Source organism: Ochotona princeps, chromosome 11, assembly GCF_030435755.1.
Source record: "Ochotona princeps isolate mOchPri1 chromosome 11, mOchPri1.hap1, whole genome shotgun sequence".
In the NCBI taxonomy this organism is placed as follows: domain Eukaryota; kingdom Metazoa; phylum Chordata; class Mammalia; order Lagomorpha; family Ochotonidae; genus Ochotona; species Ochotona princeps.
The window spans coordinates 13,168,826-13,190,784 of record NC_080842.1 but is presented as its reverse complement, the minus strand read 5'-3'; the positions used below and the strand labels follow the sequence as shown (position 1 = coordinate 13,190,784).

At 41.4% G+C, this 21,959-nt stretch overlaps 2 protein-coding genes and 1 non-coding gene across 4 annotated transcripts in view; 2 read left to right on the top strand and 1 right to left on the bottom strand.

Moving 5' to 3' along the window:
- The window catches only part of WRN (WRN RecQ like helicase), a 207,031-nt gene that overhangs the window by 32,093 nt on the left and 152,979 nt on the right, over positions 1-21,959 (top strand). The gene's annotated exons all lie outside the window — the stretch shown is intronic.
- Positions 11,915-12,021, top strand: LOC118760050 (U6 spliceosomal RNA). The gene has a single exon (XR_004996546.1). It is a non-coding gene; the product is annotated as a U6 spliceosomal RNA (small nuclear RNA).
- The window catches only part of PURG (purine rich element binding protein G), a 34,851-nt gene continuing 32,499 nt past the window's right edge, over positions 19,608-21,959 (bottom strand). For both annotated transcript variants that reach the window (XM_058669831.1, XM_058669832.1), the window contains exon 3: positions 19,608-20,508. In XM_058669831.1, the coding sequence (XP_058525814.1) occupies positions 20,410-20,508 (99 nt within the window). In that variant the 3' untranslated portion in view covers positions 19,608-20,409. The remainder of the gene's footprint in view (positions 20,509-21,959) is intronic.

The window sequence follows — 21,959 nt, the reverse complement described above, 5'->3', positions numbered from 1 at the left end:
AATGTTTGATAAAGTCTATTTAATTAGATTTAAAAAAAACCCCAATGACTGTGTATTTGTGATAAGTGAACTCCTTGGGGAGTGTATGTGTATGCATTCCTCTAGCTTCTTGGCTTATTGATGAATTTTCCTTTGTGTTCTCTGGTGGATGTCAGCAAGAAATGCAAATACCTCTGCATTCCTTCATTCTCTCATTTGTGCATCCACAAACCTCCTTTTCCAGATGTCGCTGTGCCCAGTGCCTCAATTCTTCTCACAACCCTTGATCAGTCAAACCATTTGCCATTGCCCATGAGTCTATATGTCCTTATTTTGGGTCACTTTTCTTTCACTCAAGGTGAAGGACAGGTGCACCAAGCTCTGCCTGTTGGGAGGGTTTCCCTTCAGTGCTGGTCACAGTGCCTGTGGGCGGGTTTGAAGTGCAGCAGCAGTCCATCTTTGGCCTGTATTCATGTATTGGGTCGCCCTACTCACGGACCAACCCCTGTCTTTGTACTACTTCCCTGGGAGCTGTTCACAAAGGCCCCCGTGGTGGCTGTAGGTGTAACTGGCAGGGCAGGCATGTGTAACAGTTGGAAATAAAGTGAAACTGAGGCACCTACTCAAGTTGCATACTTTTACCTTATGTCCCTGCCATTGCATGATCCCAAATACATGTTCCATCTTAGAATGGAATGTCAGATCCACCTAACATAACTTACTGTATAACTGTGTGAGCCGTACACAACCCAGCTCATGGTGGGCAGTTCTGGACAGGGTTACTTCATATTCCAGGTTCAGGCATTTCACCTTTCATAATAGCTTCCTGGAAGCTAATTTTTCAAATGGTTTGTAATTACCTACTGCAGATGGCATGATCTTGCCTCAGAAACCGAGGGACTTGGGCTTGTGATTCTTAGGTTGGGCCTTTTCATACAGTCCTTGTGACATCACTTCCTACTTTTAATAACAGAGTTCACTGGGTCAACCGGAGAGGTGACAGAAATGCTTGCATTGTAGTCATGATCTACTGCAGGTTCCTTAAGTAGTCTAGAATCCACTCAAAGAGGAAGATGTGCTTGTTCAGTACAGCAGGCCAGAGCTGTATTTCTAAGTGTGGAAAATGATAACTCCAGGACCTGTTGATTGTTTGTAGGTACTTTAATTGCATGCTACCAGTGGGAAGTGTAAGATGTCCCTCACTTTCCTTAACTGCCCCTCACTTTGAAAAAGATATCCCATTATGTCATACATCAGGGATCCTAAAATTTTTGCTTATATCATAGACCCTAGAATCCTTGCCATGTTTATTTTCCATTTTCTGGAATGAGTGTCTTTTCAAAGCCTCTAACTTTCTTTCCCGCTTTTTGTTGTTGTTGTTGTTGTTGTTCATCTGAGATCCAGTCAACGTGCTGTTATCAACATAATGGACCAAGGGATATTGTACAGAATGCCTAGAGAAGTCTGTATGTATGTTTATGTGATGAAGTTATTAGCATACCAATATGCAAGACCACAGTTATATACTGCAGTTATATTGAGTGAACAAAAGCTTTCTATTCTTTCTTTCTAATAGAGATGGAGAAGAAGGCTTTCAGCAGCTCAAGGGTCATTTATTACATAGCAGAAACAATGTAAGTCTACTCCAGTGAAGATACTACATCTGAAACAGCAGGTGCATTTTTGGGTTAAATGTGAGATAGATTATTATCATCTTGGAAGATGGAAGTGTGGTAGGAGCCAAATGGCAGAAACATATGTACCTGCAACCTTAATGTATTTAAGTGTAGAACTAATCCCCTGAAATATGATATTGGTTGGATTTATTATTATCACTGAGGATAAAGAGATTTCCACTTGTCCTTTCCTACTGTTACAGGTTTTTGCCCCAGAAACCAAGTAGCCAATGTAAGTTATGTTGCTAACTATTAAGTAGGCCCAGTTCAGTTACACATGTGCTTACACATGATTGTGAGATGCAATAACAAGTAAATTTTACACAGACACATAAAAATATTCTTTCTATTCATGGATGAAATGGAAATAAGAAAAACCATGAACATAAAACACAATCTCACAATTATCACAATCTCAAAATTATGAGATACTTACAGAAATATTTGAGAAGATATGTAATATATATTAATTGAAGATTTCAATTAATGAAAGAAATTGAATAAAGCTCAATAAGTAGAAGAGCTAGAGACACGGCATTAATGGATTGGAAGAATTGATAAGATCTCGTATGAGTTGTTAAGATCTCATTTCTGTCCAAATTGTCAGATGGATTGAATGCAGTTCCTTCATACTTCCAGCAGGATTTATTGCACAAATTGAGAAACTAATTCTCAAATTTATTTGGAATTGCAAAGGACCTAGAATAACCTAAACAACTTTTTAAAGAATAAAGGATGTTGGAAGACTAACACTTGCTGATATTGAGACCTAGTAATCAAAAGGATGTGATATTGGCAACCAGAATAACAACTATGCAAATAAAATAAAATAGAGCCCAGAACTAGAACTGTACATATATGGATCATTGACTTTTCAACAAAATTGCAAGGAAAATCAGTGAATTAGTCTTTGCAACAGACACTGTTAGAACTATGGATATTGTATTACAATAAGATTATTTTGATACATGGCTTACATCATTTATAAAAAGCATCATAGACCTAAGTAATAATATTTAAAATTATAAAGCTTATAAAAGAAAATACAGGAGAAAGTCTTTGTAATTTTTAGTTTCTTATAGAATTCTTTTTTAGAAAATTTGTTTATTTGAAAGAGCAACAGATGGAAGAAAAGACACATCCATACACACCTAGACACATACACACACAGACCTTCCAAATGCTGATTCATTCTATAATGGCCATGAAGATTTAGCCACTGATCCATCGCACTGGACCTGTAAGTTATGTTTAAGTCGGCATTTGATGACATCATTAAAAAAAAAAGCAGAACCATACAATGTCAGACATTAAAGTATTAGTTAAATGTCAATGCCTTCATACAATGGGATATGAAACCTACTAAATATATTTTAAAGATTTTTTTATTGTAAAATCAGAGTTACAGAGAGAAAGAGAGAGAGAGAGAGAAAGATCTTTCATCTGCTGGTTCACTCCCCAAATGGCCACAACAGCTGGAACTGAGCCAATCTGAAGCCAGGAGCTACAAGCTTTTTCTGGGTCTCTCACATGAGTGCTGGGATCCAAGGCCTTGCACCATCCTCTACTGCTTTTCCAGGCCTCAAGCAGGGAGCTGGATGGGAAGTGGAGCCACCAGGATACAAACCAGCGCTCATATGGGATCCCAGTACTTGCAAGGCAAGGATTTTAGCCACTAGGCTACTGTGTCAGGTCCTACTAAAAATAATTTATTAATCTTTGTACACCCTATGCTCAAGATACATAAAAAGTAATTTGCTTGTCTGTGAGAATATAAAATGGTACAATGATTGTGGATAACAGTTGATTCTCAAAGTATGAAACTTGAACTACAATGTGATCTAGACTCCTGGTAAGTAACTAAGGCAATTGAAAAGCAGAAGAACCCCTGCATGTGCAAGATCTGTGGCTGGGAACAGGCCTGCTTCGAAAGCTTAGGAGTTGCCCTCGCTAGACTGAGGTTCCCACCTGTGAGCACGAGAGCCAGAATAGGGGTGGTGGTCTAGGCTGGACATGGCTGCAGTGTCCCTCAGTATGGGTGTGGACAGGGTCTGAGGCGTGCCAGACTAGGCTAGATTCCAGCATCCACTGGTGCTCGTGAGAGCCAGAGTGGGTTTAGGATAGGTTGGGCTGGGTTTCTGCTCCCACTGGGCCATATGAGAGCCGCATCAGGGCTAGACAAGGTGTGGCTGGGCTATAACAGCTAACAGTGAGAGTGGGTTGGGCCAGTTGAGCAAGGCTACTGTTCTTTTTTTTTTTTTTTTTATTGTATTGTTGTTGACAATCTTTACATAGTTAATTGCGGTTAAAAAAAAAAGGTTCAGGGGGTTTAGGGAAGTGGGTAATACTATTATGTCCATATTGTTTCCATCATGTATCTGAGGTAAAGGGGGATATTGAGGGAGAAGCCCCACCCGGTTTCCCGCCCACCCCAAGTCCCGGATGTGGGGCATGCTCTGAGATATGTGCTCAAGTGGTTTTAATAGTTCTCCAGTTATAAATCGCTGCCAGTTTCACTCGATGAGGTCTGTTCTTGCCAGGACAAGAGGTGGACTAAGTCAGCTGGACCAAGGACTGCCGGAGTCCAGCTCCAGCTGAGTTCAGAGCTTGAGAAGGGTGCATGAAGTCGGTGATAAAGAAAGACACAGACACTCACTTCATGTGCTCTTGCTACAGCTCAAGAAGAAGCTGTCCTTTTATTTACTCAGACACATTACAAGCCTGTACACTAACAACTAATTGTTCTATTTTTACTTCAAGACTAAGGGGGCATGTACAGACATTTGGTCATTCCGTCTGCACTTCAGGACTAAGCAGGTGCCCCTAAAGATAATTCTGCAAAATACTATATTCTTATTCTTCAAAGCAAGCCATTATTCATTCTTCAGTAGTAGTCATGGAGCGACAGCCAGAAACCCAAGGCCAAGGCACATGCGATTACCTGCTAATCAGTATTACATTCCTACCACATTTCTATTTCTACAATTTATCCATTATTTAATGGGAAAATAGGTTACAAGGGAAAAAAAATGTAAAATCCAAGACGAAAGTTTCAAATATTAAATCCCCCTACAACTATAGGCTCTACAACGCCATAAACAATAAGACAATAATTAAAAGCATATTTCCTTAATAAAAGCAAACCTTAATTCCTCTAGCTAAAAATTATAAAAGCAGCTAAAACAGTTACATTTTCCATGCTCCAAAAAAATTGCAAAGACAGGTTAGCCTTTGAGATAACAATAACTATATTTATTGCCATAGTAGTTTCAGCTCTCACTCCCATCACTGGCATTAATATTTAGGATATATATCAAGCCCTTTCCCAGAAGGTGTGCTACATGTCTGGGCCAGATTCTGAGGCAATGGTTAAGTACCCAATAAGGTGTCCAGAAATGGCATGGGCTTAATTGTGCTCCTGTGTGTAAACTGTCAAAGGCCCACTCACCAAGACATTATCAGTGACATTAACTCAAGCTCACATCGGTTGCAAAAGTCATCTCACAGGGGCAAACAATGCCTCAATAGATTGTAGAATTCTTAGTGGGGTGCTTCAGTGTCCATGCAAATGGGTGAAACAGCATCAAGGTAGTCAGAGAGAAATCCTGACCCTGCCCAACAGCTGGAAGCTCCCCTGGGCCCTGCCCAACAGGGGAGCTGTTCTCTTCACACCTTCGTGTCATCCACACCTACTGCACAGACCCCAGCAAAGGACCCACTGGTGTGCAGGAGATCTGCTACTGAAAGGAGACTCAACAAGCAGCTTGGGGAATTCCTTTTTCAAGGTGCAGTCCCTGCAGGTGAGCACAAGATCCAAGGCAAGGAGCAGCTCTGACCAGACCAGGTTACAGTACCTGCTGGCATATGTGTGGCTCAGGTATGGGGGTGGGTCAGGCTGGGCCAGTTCATAATGCCCACTGGCAGATTTGAGAACCAAGATTGGGTGCAGGACGGGCTGGGTCTGGCTGCATCACCAACCATTTCACATTGGGGCAGGGACTGGGGGCTGACTGCACCAAGTTGGGCAGCTCCAACCAGTGTGAGCTGGAATGGAGGCAGACTGGGCCAGGCCAGGCATCAGCACCCACCAGCAAATGCTGAGGTGAGACTGGCCATGCTAGACTGGGCCGCAGCAGCCACCAGAACACACAAGACCGGGATGGTGGGGGAGGGGTGAACTTGGTAGGGGAATAGTGGAGACTCCACTGCTAGGCCACTGCTCATGCTGGTGAGTGTGAGAGCTGGAACTGGGGGCTGACCAGGTTGGGCAGGGCTACAATACTTGTTGGCCTACATGTGAACTAGGTTAGGAGGAGAGCTAGGCTGGGGTAACTGATTGTATCCATAGGCACAGGCATTAGCCAGAATAAGGGCAGGTGGGTTGGGATTTGCCACAGCATCAGTTGGCAAGTGCTGAAACTGGGGGCAGGTCCTGTCAAGCTAGACCACCTGAAGAGTGCAAGATCCAGAGTGGAGAGTGGGTGCATGGGGAGTTTGTGGGTTCCTCTCTGATGGGCTGCAACTCCTACTGGTAAGTATGAGAACCAGGACTGGGAGCAGGCCTGGCTGGACAGGCTGTGGCACTCCACAGCATGAGTGTTTGCTAGAGATCGAGTCGATTGCGTTGAGTTAGGCTTCAATGCGTAATGCTGTATAGGAAATCTCAATGGAACGTGGGGCAGACCGGACCAGTCCATTGCACATGCTGGCAGGCACAGGAACCAGAACTGTGGGGGCTGGTCCAGTGGGTGTTATTGGGGATCGTTCTGACTGGGCTGTAGCTCCCCCTATGGTACGTGAGGGCCAAGTGTGTGTTGGGCAGAGCTGAGCCAGCTTGCTAAGGGTGGGATGCAGGACAAACTGATCAACTACCCCAGTGAAGCTTGACAGCAAATTTCTGGGTCAGTGAAGACTTGGAGGTGGATTATGTCAGCCAATCAACCTCGGAAGGATCATCATTGGAGCAGCACTATCAGCAGCATCTCAGAACTATTGAAAACACATGAACAGAACCCTCAGAGAATATTCCACAATGGGGACCTTGGGATGACATTGGGTGGCTAATGTGGTGGTTGGGAGGCTGGGTATGGTTTCTCCTCTTGTATCTCCCTCTCCCACATATGGGGAAGAAGAAAAAGGAAATATGTAAAAAATGGTCTCATTCACTATACCCTGATCCTTGACCCTTCCAACCCTGATCAACTATATAAACATCAGTAATAAAATAAAAAACATTTTTTAAAAAGCAGAATGATGGACTTGTGCCTGTTACTCTTGTAATAGTATGGAGGAAAACAGTGGCGGAAGGGCAATTCCTGTGCCTATGGAACTGTATTATAAAAAATAAACATAAAAAAAAGAAAACATGTCAGGGGCTTGTACAATGGCTCAACAGGCTAATCCTTTACCTGTAAGCACTGTGTTTCATATGGGCACCAGTTTGTGTCCCAGTTATTCTACTTCCAATCCAGCTCCCTGCTTATGGCCTGGAAAAGCAGTGGGGAATGGCCCAAACTCTGGGACCCTGTACCTGTACAGGAGATCTAGAAGAAGCTCCTGGCTCCTGGCCCCTGGCTTTAGATCAACTCAGCTCCAGCTATTGTGGTGTGAACCAGTGAATCAGTGAACTGAAGATCTTTCTGTCTTTCCTTCTCTCTGTAAATCTGCTTTTCCAATAAAAAGAAATAAATCTTTAAAAAAGAAGAAAGCTTGTGTTCATGTAAAAACTTACACATGAATATTCATAGGATCACTTTCATAATGGCCAAAACATGGAAACAACCTAACTACCCAACTTTAAAAATACATATAAACATGCTGTGATCAAGTAAAATCAAGGATATTTATGAGCAGTCATACAGTCTGAGTGTTATCTTCCTCCCCTATCGAATAGACTGGGCTCAGTTCCAAACTCCTGGTTCCAGCTCATGACTCCAGCCTCCTGACGGGAAGGCAGCAGTGATGGCTGAAGCTATTGGGTGCCTTCTACCCATGTGGGAGAATCAGATTGAGTTCCCACCTCTAGATTTTGTCCCTGGCCCAGTCACAGCCGTGACAGGCATTTGAGGGGTGAGCTTGTGCATAGGAGCACTTTCTCTTTGGTTCTCAAATGAACAAGCTTTTATAATATTTACATGATTAAAGAAATACATTTGTAGAGTTCAGTTTTGAAATGTACAGCTAAGAAAGCTTTTAAATAGATTTCTTTCAGGGGGCTGGCCTTGTGGCACAGGTTAAACTCCCCCTGTGCCATGCGGGCTTGAACCTGGGCTACTCTCTGCTTCTGAACCAGCTTCCTGCCAATGCGTCTGGGAAGCAGCAGGTGGTAGCCTAGGTGCCTGGAGACTGCCACTGCAGGAGACCCTGCTGGAGTTTCTGGCTCCTGGATTTATGGCCTGACTTGGAAGGCATTTAGCTAATGAACCAGGAGGTGGGAGTGTTTCGGTGCATCTCCTCTGTCACTTTGCCTTTCAAATAAATGAACAAATCTTAAAAAATAATCGTGTGAATCATTCTCTTTTTTTTGTTTTTTGGACACAGTTGTGTTCTTAGATTTTGAAAGACACAATCTCATTATATGCATATATATTTTATATATAGTATACATATTACATCTGTGTAATATATAGAAAATATTTGTATCTTGAAATGTATTGAACAGCAGGTTTAAACAATATTAATAGGCACATGGATTTTGCATTTCTGGGAGCCACACAAACAAAGGCTGGAGTTTTGTGGGAGGAAGGGGGCACACTAGGCGTGTGTGTCAACTCCTTCCCAAAGAAAAGGCACAGGGGGTTCTGAGTCACAGGAAATCTGTGCAAATGCAGCTTCCAAGACAGACACTGATCTGCGTAATCTTGGCAGTATAGCAGGAGACTACAGGCAAGCCAGAGCGCAGGCCTTTTTTTTTTTTTTTTTTTTTTGGTGGCAGGGGGATGAGCAGGAAGGCTTACAATTGTGAATGCTCCCCGCTCCAGGCAATGATATTCAAATGAGTCTGTCCAATCTTGAGAAGCATTTTCCCGTCCAAAAACAGATGCTAGTACCCCAGGGCCAGATCATGGTGGGTGGGGGTTGGTTATGCCAGTCGTACCTCAGCTCCATTGCATACAAATGCCAGTTATGACTTCATGGTCACCTTGTGGCATCAGAAATGGCTCAAGTGTGTCTAACTGATAAATAGGTCTCACCAGGACGGGATTATGTGTGTGAATGGGCAAGGGCCATGTAGCTTGGCACAGCTGACAAGCCAACATGATTCTTCTGGGCAAAGAAGGGGCAGGGCTCTGGTTTGTTGGACTCTTGAGGGCTGGACAGAACCAATCAGCTTTGACCCCAGAGAAGGAGGAGCCAGAGTCTCTCTCTGGAGATCAGGGCAGCCCAGCCTCGCTGGTATCCTATGCCTTAGTTCTCATCAGCCTGTAATGGTGGGCAGCTCACAGCTGGCAGGGAAAGAGAGCTGGTGAGGGGAGAAGTCCTGGTTACTCTTTTAAGATCTTAATTTATTTGTTAATCTCAGACGTGTTTCCAGGTTTGCAGCTACAACTTAAATCTTTCATCTTTAGAGGCTCCCCTCCCCCTAAGCAAAACAAGGATGTACCTTTCTCTTAAAACCTTCCTCACTTTCTGCTGATCAGTTTTCTGTTGACTTTCAGTTTTACTGAGTTCACAAACATAATGAGACCGTTTGTACCCATGGATTTGGGCCTTTCTAGAGAAACATGAGGTTCAGCTCCATGTGAGTATACCCCTTACCCATGAACTTCAAATAGGACTGGCAGTAATGCAACCCCATCATGCCATATTGGGCCAAATGATGTTGGGCACAGTTTTGCAAGGCTGAGCAAGCAGCTTAGACATGGGCTGTTAGGCAATTGTTGGAGAGCGAATTTTTAACTAGAGGGATATCATGGATCAATGTTTTTTCTTTAAAAAGTATTTATTTTTGAAAGGCAGAGAGGGAGGTATAGAAAGAGAAAGGGGAAAAGAGAGAGAGAGAGAAATATCTTCTCTTCCATTTGCTGGTTCACTTCCCAAACAGCTCCAATGGTCTAAGCTTAACAATGCCAACTCTGATCAATCTTTCTGGGTGCTGCATGGCCATAGTCTGGGGCAGTCTGTCTTAGAGTGGGTGTGTTTCAGGTGCAATCTGTAACAACTCAGCTGGCACCTCTTTGCATTAGCAAAGAGGGGATTACTCCTTCTGAGCCAGCCCAGCACTTTCTAATTTCCTAACCCATGTGGAGGCCCTGCCAGCCTAGGCACAGCTACTTAGAGGACCTGTAAGAGTCTGAAAGGGCACTGCCTGGGCACTTACACTGCTAGCTTCCTGGTTGCTGTGGATGGTGAAGTGCACTAATTGAGTATCAGTAGACCCTGACATGTGGGTGAAATTGCAGGATCAATGTAGCCAGCAGTCAGTGGCTGTAGTACCACTGCCCTCTTAGTGGGGATTCTGATAGATCTTTATTGCAACATAAGTTGGCTTTGCGATCAGATCCATACAGTGCTCATAAATCTGTCCTCAGGTCTTGGTTCAGTTGAGACCTTCTGCATATGCTGGCCAAGGTTATTTGAGCTGTTGAGGGTTGTAATGGTTGCACTGAGTGGTATAAATTGATGGGAAAGTCATCTTGTATGGACCATAGGAGAAGCCAGAGCTGCCCTCTTTGTCCAATATTTTGAGATCCAAAGTACCTATTATGTGGCTTGAGATCTGTCTGGTTAGTAGCAACCAAAATGAGCCTGGGGAGAAGTGTCTGGCACCCAGGGCTATTATGGGAGTGGAACTGAATGCTCTTTCAAGATCAGGAATGGATGTTTCATACACCAGTCCCTTCGTAGTTCTCATGTCACCAGACATTGTGCCCAAGGTAGTTTGGTCATTACTGTCTTACCACATTCCTGCCTAAAGATCTCCATCAGGCCTGCTTGTTAGTGATCAGGATCAGCGAATTTGTCTTTCAGATTTATGGAGGGAGGCTTGGTAACCATCAGCCAGAGCAAGCCAGGTTAAAGCCTTGGGTCCCAATGACGGGGCAAGAGTAACACCATGGCTGGTGAACTCTGGGAACTTGCAGGGGAGAGACGTGAGAAGAGAGCTGTGGCAGGGACAGAACCACCACTCCTGCATCTGAGATCACGCAGACAGGTGGATGAGGCTCCTGAAATACTTAGAGTTCTAAAGTGTTTGATTTTTTTTTTTTGCAACAGCTATTTGACTATTCATCTTGATTGTTTTATTTTCCATCATACAGTTTTGTAGGTGTAGAGTTTCCTCTTTTTCCTCTTGATATTGTTTACTTTAAAATCTTATTTATGTATTTGAGAGGCTTGTAGAAGAAAGAGAGGGAGAGGGGGAGAGATAGAGGGAAAGAGAGAGAAGGGGGTGAGGAGAGAATGAGCACCCTCATCTGTTGATTCACTCAGCCCGGGGCCACGCTTGGGGCCAGAGCTAGAAATCTGGAACTTAATCCAAGTCTGCCACTTGGGTAACAGGAACCCAAGTACTTGAACTACCACCGGCTGTCTCCCAAGGCCTGTGTTAGTAGAAAATTTTGCGTCAGGAGATAGACCAAGATGTCAAACCCAGGTATTCCAGTGTGGAATGTGCATATCTTAACTGACATTGTAACCACTAAGCTAAATGCCTGTCCTTTCACTACCTTATTATTACTTGTGTTTAGTTCAGACTCTAGTTAGGATGGTTCTTTTCCCCAGTACTGAGTAGGAGGATCCAGATGATTTCCCACGTCAACTAAAGCAAAGCAAGCACTAGCACCTCATCAATGGCTTGGATGAGCTCTTTAGCTCTATACAGTGACTTGGCAGCCATGAGAATGTGCCTCTCAGATCTAGCCCCGGGAGAATTAACCAAAGGCACCAGCTGTTGCATCTGATTTTCACCACTGCCTTTGAGCCAAGGTCCCATTTCCCCTGGTCTGTTCCCACTGCCTGCCTTTGGCAGGAGGTCATGGCAGGCCCATTTTTTGCCTCTGATGAGTACCTTTGGCTGGACAAACCTATTGATCTTTGTGTAATTTTCTTGGCTAAATTCTTTTCTCCTTTACAGGGATCAGATGAGTACCACAGTCTAATATCTCTCCAAGTGACTTCCAGCTCCCCAATTTCCTTCACCAGCATTTGCCTCAAAATGTATCTTACATCTCTAAATGTCTCTTACATCTCTAATCCTTTCTTGACTTTTGCTGCTCCAGAGGACCTGGACTAACAAAAGTAGTAAGAAGAATGGTCGAGTGCTCATTTCAGCAGCACAAACCCTAAAATTGGACTGATACAGAGAAAATAAGCATGCTGTCTGAACAAGGATGACACACAAATTCACCAGTCATTTCCTATTTTAATTAATTGGTAAACAGTGATCCAGAAAACAGGTTGGTGAGATTGTGATTTGCTACTGATCCTTCTAACCGTCCGGCAGCAAGGGCGATGTCGCCTTAGTTGAAAGGTGGGGCATGGAAAAATGTAAGGTGGTGTGTTAAATGCTAAGGGACTCCTTGATAGTGAACTGATAAAATGTTGTGGCACACAGGAAAGTTTGCCCACATGAGGATTGGTGCATTTAAGGCTATCAAGAGAAAAGGGTTCTCAAAGACAGCAGAGTTGGCTGGCCTCTGCTAAGTTGTATTGATGCCAGCAGAGGGATAATGAGAGAAGTTAAGCTGCTAATGGCTGAGTGTGTGAAGGGGAAGAGTCTCCTTGGTAACTTTCAAAGAAGCCTTTCACTTTCTGCGTTGTTGGGAGAGAACAGAGACTGTTGAATAGCAGAATTACAGAGATCCCCAGCTGTTTCTGCAGATAAGAATGCTCCCCTGGCCCATGTGCTATGTGACAAAGATAGCTGCCAACCTTGAGCAGGACTCAAAGCACAGAAAAACTCTAGAGCATGTGCCACAACTCTAAGGTAGATTCATACAGTCAGGCAGACCACGATGGCTTTAGAAGTGTCTGGGAAAGATGGAGCTTATGGCAGGCACCAGGGGGGCAGAACACAAGACAGCCTCTGGGACTGGAATAACAGCCTGACAACCACTGAGGAGAAGCTTCCATCTTTTGAGAAATAGCTATGTGAGTGTTACTGATCCCTGGTGGAAAGGATGGTTCCTGACCCTGAGTATAGAATTGTCCAGTATGACTTAGGGCTTCTTGAGGCCTCCAATGGTGGACAGCCCCAGTGGTAGCCCATGATCAAATCTTTGTACATTACAGTTCAGTACTTGACAGGACTGGAGACCGTGAATATGCTGCATAAACTGGCAGCACAAACTGCCTTATTCTTACCAAAAGATGCACCAGCATCCTTCTCCCAATTCACACTACAGCACATGAGAGTCCCCGTGCACCCAGCTGAAGGCTAAAGAAAAACCTGAGTTTACTCTGTGGATGGACTGGTTCAGTATATGTGTGCAAGGTGAAAAAGGGTGTGATGGCCATGAAAGAAGATGGAGAAGAAAAATCTTCCTAATGGGTGGAGTTTCTAATAGGGCACCTGATCATCTGCTTTGTATGGAAGAAATGGCCTGAGGTCAGATATATGTAGGTCCTGGGCAGTGGCCAATGGCCTGGCTATCTGGTTAGGAACCTTGAAGGAAAACCATTGCAACATTGGGACAGGGAGGTCTGGGATAGAGGCTTGCAGGTGGACATTTGAGAATGGGCAGAAATTGTGAAAGGCTTTGTGTCATATATTAACATGTACCATGGAAGAGGCATTGAACAATCTAGTGGACAAAATGACCAGGTTAATTGAATATGAATCATGCTACCACTGGTCACCTGAACTCAGTGACTGCTCAAGGCAGAGGCATGTGACCAGGGGTCCCACCTACTTCACAGCAAAGGAAGTAGATGGCGAAGGCCTACAACATAGGATGTAGACAACTTGTGGGTCAATGCTTCCTGTGGTGGGGAATTGGAGAGATGCATGTTTGTGGCTACCACAGGCTCCAAGTTTGCCTGGCACAGATCTACACTTGCAGTGAGCTGACCATGCTGCTGTGCTCTTGCTGGGATCTGTGCAGTAGGTGTGGATGACACGAAGGCGTGAAGAGAACAGCTTCCTTGTTTGGCAGGGCCCCAGGGATCTTCCCGCTGCATGGCAGGGCGGTGGATGTCTCTAGAACACCTGAATGCAATTCCACCTCCCTTTGTAAGGATATCCCACCATCCCGCTAAGAATTCTGTAATCTATTGAGGCATTGTTGTTTGACCCTGCAAGATGTTTTTTTTTTTTTTTTTTTTTTTTTTTTTTTTTTTTTTTACAACCAATGTGAGCTTGGGAGTTAATGCTGCTGATAACGTCTTGGTGAACGGGCCTTTAACAATGTATGCTGTCTCGGTTGCTCTTACGGCTCTTTGGCTGGAAGAGCTCAAGAATGTCTGTACTAACATCATAATACATGCTTTCAAACTAACTTAGGGTTATTGAGTCCATAGTTGTAGTGGGAATTTATGTTTGTAGTTTTTCTGTTTCTGATCTTTATCTTCTCCCCTCTGTGATATATTTTCTCCTCTAACTGATAAGTTGTAGAGTGAGAATTGTAGTAGGAATGTATTATGGATTAACATGTGTTGTCTACTGAGGAATTCCTGGCTGCAATGTCTGAATGGATAATGCCCTGCCTCAAGGTGAAACAATTTGCAGAATTATCTTTGGAAACACCCACTGGTCCATTGTAGAGTTGAAATCAAAATGGAGTAAATATGGCTCATTGCTAACTGCAATTCTTTTTGCCTTTATTACTCCTGCTTTACTGGCTTAGCTAACAAACTGTGTGAGCTTGCAGGCCTAATGGCCAACAATCCCCATAAACCAAGGCTCCAGCCTTACTAACCCATAGATCATTCAAGATAGGGGTCTGGTTGTCACAGGTGGTGCCAAGGTTAGAGCCAGACCTGAGGAGAGCAGGCAGAGGCTGGCAAGCCGAGATAAGTAAGGAATGTGCAATCCTTCCTTACTCACCTGTTGTAAGTTGTGCCCCCCTTGAAGCTGTGTCAAACTGCCCCTAAAGAAAACTTTGTAATTGTACTGCTCGGGGCCTGCACTCTGCAGTGGAGTGGATGCAAAACCATGATGTAAAAGGTCTGTGCCAGAGTTTGTGACTGCTTCTGTATAAATAAAGAGGACAGCTTGCTTGCATTGTCCTTTACGATCCTGAAACTATAGTGGTCGGTTTCTTTTCTCTCTACGCCTATTTCACGCACCCTTCCCAAGTTCCGAACTCGGCTGGAGCTGACCTCCAGCATGCTGTGAAATCCATTGTTACGTTAGCACTGAGAATGTCTTCCCCTAAGCTGCTCCCAGGCAGCAGATTCCTGCAGCAGACACACCAAAGATGCCTATACTTGCAAAATACTGACTGCCTCTCAAGGATTCCCCTAGGCCTGTGTGACACTTGCTTAGACCTGCACTATGGTCTCATAGTCACTTCCTTGCTCCCTTCTTTTCTTTTCTTTATCCCTCCTCTACTTCACAAAGCATTGTAGTCCGATGTCTCCTTCATCAGCTCCTTTTCCATCTTCTTTCACTGGCATTTTTTCTAATAAATCACTTGCACATATAAAAATAGGTGGTAAGATTGTAATCTCATCTTGGTAAGTGATTCTTAAAGGACTCAGACTAACTGAAATGGTTTGTATATGTGCTGCTGGGCATCTTAAGCAGAATGGGAAAATGGAAAAGACCAAAAACATGTATGTTAAGTGTAGTCAAGTGGCATTGGCTGCCACAAGAATGCTGAGTTGAGAAAGGTTCTAGAGCTGTGTTTTGTAATGAATGGGTGGTCTATTAGTAAGGTTGCCATGACGGTGAGAGGAGAGGATCTTGGTCTTATTAGTTACTACCATTTAATGTTTCTCAAATCTCTATCAGGAAAGGTCATGATCAGACAGCTGCTGTTAAGGATAAGTGATACCCACAACGATAGTTAACAATTAAAGATAATAGTTATAAAAATGAATGATCACATGATATTTTACTAATGATAATGCTTAATGATGAATGGTAAATGTACAATGGTATCATAACACAGAGGATCCTAAAGTAATACTAAATGTAAGAAGTATGTGAGGATGAACTTTTGGGCTGATAGTTAAAATGCTAGTTATGATACTGGCATCTCATCTCAAAGTACATGGGTTCAATGCCCACCGCTGGCTCATGACTCTAGCTTCCTGCTAATTCAGACCCTGGGAAGAAATGATGCTGGGTCATGTAATTGGGTTCCTGCCACCCACCTGGTTTTGGCTTCTGGCTCCTGACTTTGGCTGCTTGTTGGTATCTGGGGAGTAATCAGTGGATGAGAGCTCTCGAATAAATTAGAAAATATAATGAGTGGATTAATGAAATTATGGAAGCAATAAACATTTTCACATGGAAAGATAGTCATGAAGAATCTGGATAAAAGAGTGTAAAATATGAGAGTTTGTTAGTGGTTTTCAGCTCCAACTTGGGGTGACTGTACACTGATGAGCCGACGTGATTATGCCTGCTTCATTGAGAGGTCTGTATCCAGAAGAGATCATAACATAGTGTTTCCAATAAATTTTACTCATCTCCCTTAATCTGATTCTGTACTTACCAAGAAGCATTCTGACCTTAATTAGGTTTGGAAGTATATTTTCCAGGTAAAGCCAATGCCCGTATCACTCGGAATCCCATATAGGCTCCGGTGAGTGTCCCAACTGCTCCACTTCTGATTCAGCTTCCTATTAATGGTCTGGAACAAAAAACAAACAGTGGAAGATGGCCCAAATGTTTAGGCCCCTTCCACCCATGAGGGAGAACCAGATAAAGCTCCTAGCCTCTGGCTTTGGTCTCTCCTGGCTGTGGCAGTCATGTATGGAGTGAACCAGTGGCTGGAAGATAGCTCTCTCTCTTTCTGTAACTCTTTCAAATACATAAATAAATATTTTTTTTTGTTTTAAGTGTATTTTCCTACTGCCAAGAGAACATACTGATGGTTGATATAAATATTCTAGCCTGTTTAGCATTTATTTCCTCTCTTTAAAAGCTTGTTTAGAAATTATAAAAATCATATATGCTTATCATTAATAATTAAAATAGCAAAAGCAAAATTCAAAGTCCACTTCTTACACACAGCTTCTTTCCCATCCTGCTCCCTAGGAGCAACATTTGATTTTTGTTGTTATTGTAAATTAATTGGTTTCTTCACTGGATATCTGGCACCCAAGATGTTCTCTTTGTGACCTTGTTTAAAAGGAATCTCTTGTGAATTTGCTCAGAATGAACTAACAAAACTGAGCTTCTGAACACACAAAATTCAGGGCCAACCTTTTCATTTAGAGTCCCTTTGTCTTCATTTTTGTTATATATATAGCAAGCATGCTTTGTAAGAAGTGTAACCTTAACCTTCCAGTCACAGAATGTAAGAGCTCCATTTGAGAGCATGTGTGTTGCTGAGTTTGCTGTATTGTATGATATATGCTGTTCTGTGAACTACCTCCTTTGTGTATGAATTTTTAGTTAATAAGTCTTTTCAGCATCCCTACTCACCTTTCACCCAAGATAAAGCAGGTCATCAGAAAAGTAACTTTAGTCTCGGTGTGAACCCAGTAGGCACCTACTTAAACAGCTTTAAAATTGGAACCATGAAGATAAATCTGAAATGACATAAAAATTGGTTCTTTCCTTGTTTCCTAAAAAGGCCAGGTTGATTATTATTGCCCATTCTCAGACTCAAAACAATTCCTAATTGGAAAAATTAGTTCCTATGGTAGATAAGTCAAGTTAGGCTACTAAGAATGTATGAAATTAATCTCAAAAGTCTTTCCTCAATGGAGAATATCTAGAACTTTTTTTGAAAATGATTTCTTACAAGGATTTAGAAAGGACATCTTGAGTACAAGGTCTCTAAAGGAAATCATTGTTTTAGGAACAGAACAAAGAGCTTACCAAAATAATGAAGAAACTGAAGACACATATTAACTTCCCAAAATTTAAATCACAATTTCACTTAAAGAGAGAAAGACTACAGAAGTTTTACAAAACTGACAAACTGCAATCATTTTATAAGGCTGATTTTTGTAAATGAATTTAATAGTAAAAAAAGCTGATAAAAATTTGGAAATTTTTTAGGGGAAAAACATGATAGTGAACAATAATACAGAAATCTGACTGAAATTAGTGGTAAAATTAAGAGATCTTGTCATGAAGATTAAAACTATTTTCTGCAAATGAACTCATCTATTCTCTCCTTTCATAAAATTATAATTTTTTTTCAAGTAACAAGCACTATAGATCCACAAGAATAATTTTTTTTAAAAAGATGTGTTTGTTGATTGGACCAGGCTGAAGCCAGGAGCCAGGTATTTGTCTAAGTCTCCCAAATGGTTGGTCAGGGCCCAAGCAGTATGTTTATCATCTCCTGTGTGTTATCAATAAGGTAGATAGGAAATGGAGCAGCCGGGACTTGAAAATGTACTCATTTAGAACATTGATGGGGTGGACCGTTGGTCCAGTGGCTAACAGGCCAGTTGGGTTGCTTGCATTTCACATTAGAAAGTCTGAGCTGGAATCCTAGTTTTTATCCTGATTCCAGCTTCCTGCTAAGGAGACAGAAGGTGACAGCTCAAGTAATTAGGTCCCTGCCCCACAGATGGGAAACCTGGACCAGTTGATGGGAACTTTGCCTTTCTCTCTCTATTTCTCTGCCTCTCAAGTAAAAATAAACAAATCAAGAAAACCAAAAACTCATACATTTACCTCTTTATTTTTACTAAAGAAATTGTAGAATTACTTTCTAGCACATTTGTTATTCACCCATTTTCATGAAATAGAATGCTGTAAAAGGAGTTACAAAATTACATGATGGGTAGGTGTATCTTTGGGGAGAGGTTTGTGGTTTGGTAAATACTGCATTTGTTCAAAATGCAGAGCGACAGGCCTAGTGTTCACACAGGCATTTTATTCTCTAAACTTCCATTTCCCGATATAAGGAGCCAGACACAATCTGAGGCAAAATGAATGTGCTTGAAACTCTGCATAACAAGAATGTGAATGTCATTTCAGTCATCAGACCCACTGGATTAGGTCGATGGGTTTGGTCATCTTCTGTTTAAGATCAATGATTGCAGCTCAGGAGTTTTTAATCCATTTGTTTTGACTTTTCCTCTCTTAAAAAAACGTAATGTTACTCATGGGTTAGGCAGAATAACAAGGTTGGGATGCAAATTTGTTGCCTTAACACTGAATTCATCACTCTCTCAGCAGAAACATCCCTCTGCCTAGGTGAAGCTATGAAGAGTTCACTGGTCTGACTGATGTGATTCTCAGTACAGTCGCTAAGGGGAAGAATCTAAGCAATCATTGCCGGGAGATTTTCTGCTCTGGCATTCTGGCATCTGACCTTTGTATCGTCAGGAAAATTCCAGTTTGAGTTTTTTGGGTCCTTGTTTTCCCATATAAAGGATTACACTTTTACCCTGCATATGAAGGATCCTTAAAACGTACTAGGAAAGTTGTAACATGAAAAAACTATGCATGGATTTCAGATTGTCTGCATCAAAAGACATTTCTCCTGTAACTGCACTTTGGGAAGTATCCTTGTGTCAGCCTGGGTAGAAATGGCCCTTTCAATGTGATCTGAGTTGAGATAATGGTTTTACAAGCACAGGTGTTTTCAATGCAAGTACTAAAAAGGATAAAGACATCATATTGGCACATTGGTTTTTGTTGTTGCTGCTGTTCTTGTCAATGAGCTCATTTCCATGTCTTATAGTTCTAGCTTTTTAAAGTCCTAAACATGATTTTAGAAATCACACCAATTTGTTTCAGATCCTAAAACACCATAAAATCTGTGGCACAAATGAAATAACAAAATAATCCTGACCAGATCAACTTTTGGGGCCGAGTAAAACAGAGATGATTTCTAAAAAAAAAAAAAAGCAAAAAACAAGAATCCAAACTAATTACACATATAAACCAGTTTATTAGATTGTCAGTGATACTTTGAGACAAATTCAAGTTATTTTACTTTATTTCATATAAATAGAAGAAGGGAGGAAGGTTTTAAACTTCAAGCCTTGTTCAGCATGTGTGCAGTTAGCATCCACAAAAGCACCATTGGATATGGAAGAATTAGCACCACAATTTTAGGACCTAACTGTTAACATGCATCACCGAAAAACCAGCAACATGAGAACTGAAGTGGTGTGTGGTATGGTCTGTGATGAGCAATACAAGGCAATTTATGATTTCTTTTCATACAGTACAATACAATCACAATCAATGAGAACCTTTTCAGTACAATACAGGACGAAAAACACCTTGTACCCTGTTAACACTAAAGCAGTTACAGATTTTAAAAAATGTTTCTTGTAAGAGAGAGTGGGTTGAAATTATTCCTCCCCTCCCCTCAATTTTTAAAATTCAGAGTTATAGAGTTACATGATCTCTTAAGAAAGTATTTTCAAATCTATAGGTCTCTCTCCCTCAATGCTTGACAAATGGTGATTTGAAACTGAAAGACTTGATGAATAAAAAAAAAAAAAAAAAAAAAAGACAAAATCCTGATAGAGTCAAGAAGGATTCCAGTGTGGTAGAAGGTATACCACAGGAGATCAGTTTGAAAATGATGCCAATGCTGTTGATACTTGTCTTCCCTTCCGTGGAGGAATGCCAAGTACAGAGGGCTTGCATTCATGATGAACTTCAGTTCATTTCTTTCACCGAATGCCTTTATTCTGAAGTGTAACATGAGAGATTTAGTCTTTATTCCTCAACTGTCTTTGGAGTATCCTGTTCCTTATGCTTGATTGGACAACAGTGAAAAGGGTTGATATTCTCTCTGGATTTGGGATAATTTGTGAGCTAAAGAAAAAATATTAATTTAAATTTAGCAAATATGAAATTTTAAAGGGAGTTCCACTATTTCCACAGCACAAACCCATAAGTAATAGCATTGAAAACCTTTCTGTTAGAAAGCATGTAACAAACCCTCAATTTTTAGTTGTGTTTAGGCCAATTTTGGCCTGTGAGAAGATACTGTATAAGAAAGGTGCAATAAGAATAGATAGATACAGGTATATTCAGATCTCAATGCATTGATGTCAAGGAAGAAATATTTTTACTCACCAAGAGAAGAATATACCTTGAAGCATCTATGCAGACACATGAATCGATCATGTATCCGCCCAATTCTAATTCTGGAATAGTGATAACAGGGTCATTTAGGAAAAAAGTACTCAATTACAGTACGGCAGCAATTTTATGTTGTATATATTTAACAGCGAAACATTTTTGAAAATAGAATTAGTACTATAAGGTAAGTTTACAATTCACCATTTCTATACTTGTAATACATGCGTTTGTTTTCTGAGTTCTTAAAAATCCCACTAGGACCAACACTCTTTTGGAACAACAATCTAACATTCAACAAAACTTTCTAAGGAAAATATTTAGCATCACAGATTTGAGAAAAGTCTGTTACTCAGCATCACAAAATACTCAGTAGATCTACATTGAAGATTGTTCATGCCATGACATTAACACGCCTTTGGGTTAATATATCGTATTTTAAAAAGAAAACAAAGAAACAAATCAAACAAAGACGTGGACTTCTGTCTTTGGTCTCTCCTAGGTAAGGACAGACCTCTGATAAACTTGACTCTTTTCTACTATGTAAGGATTAACTGTCTCTGAAACTGCATTTACATTTAGTAAAACATTTAAAACTAGAGAGAGAAAAATTGGTCACCACAGAGAAAGACCTAAAAGGAAGTAAAACGATGGAAAAATGTTCTTTTAAGTGTTCAAGCGTTTTTTCTTTTTGAAAGTGTACTGCCCCCAAACAAACAAAAAAACAAAGTTTGTTCACTTTGAAATATTCTCCTGGTGAAAAAAATATTCTTAGTAAAAGGTAGCCTATCCTTAAAAATGTCAATGTTTGACTTGAGGAGGTCGAACTCTTGAAAAAAGAAAAATTTCCATGTTTCTTGTTCTGAACTAAATGTACTCTAGAAATGCGTAATTAATTTTCTGAAGAGAAAACAGCCATACGTTGCAGGATACCCATGTTGATGATCTAAATGTGAGGATGCATTGGGCATGGCTGCTTTGAGCAAAAAATAAACAAAATGGATTTCTGCGTGCTGTAAGATTACATTTTAAAAAAATGAAAAACAAAATTGAGTTACAATAGGCTAGCTCAATAACTTATAATGCCTTATATTTTGGGCAACATTTCAAGATAAGGTAGTAACAATTAGAAAATATGTTTTAAAAATAAAAACTCTCAAAATCAAAAAAGCCTTCAAATTTTA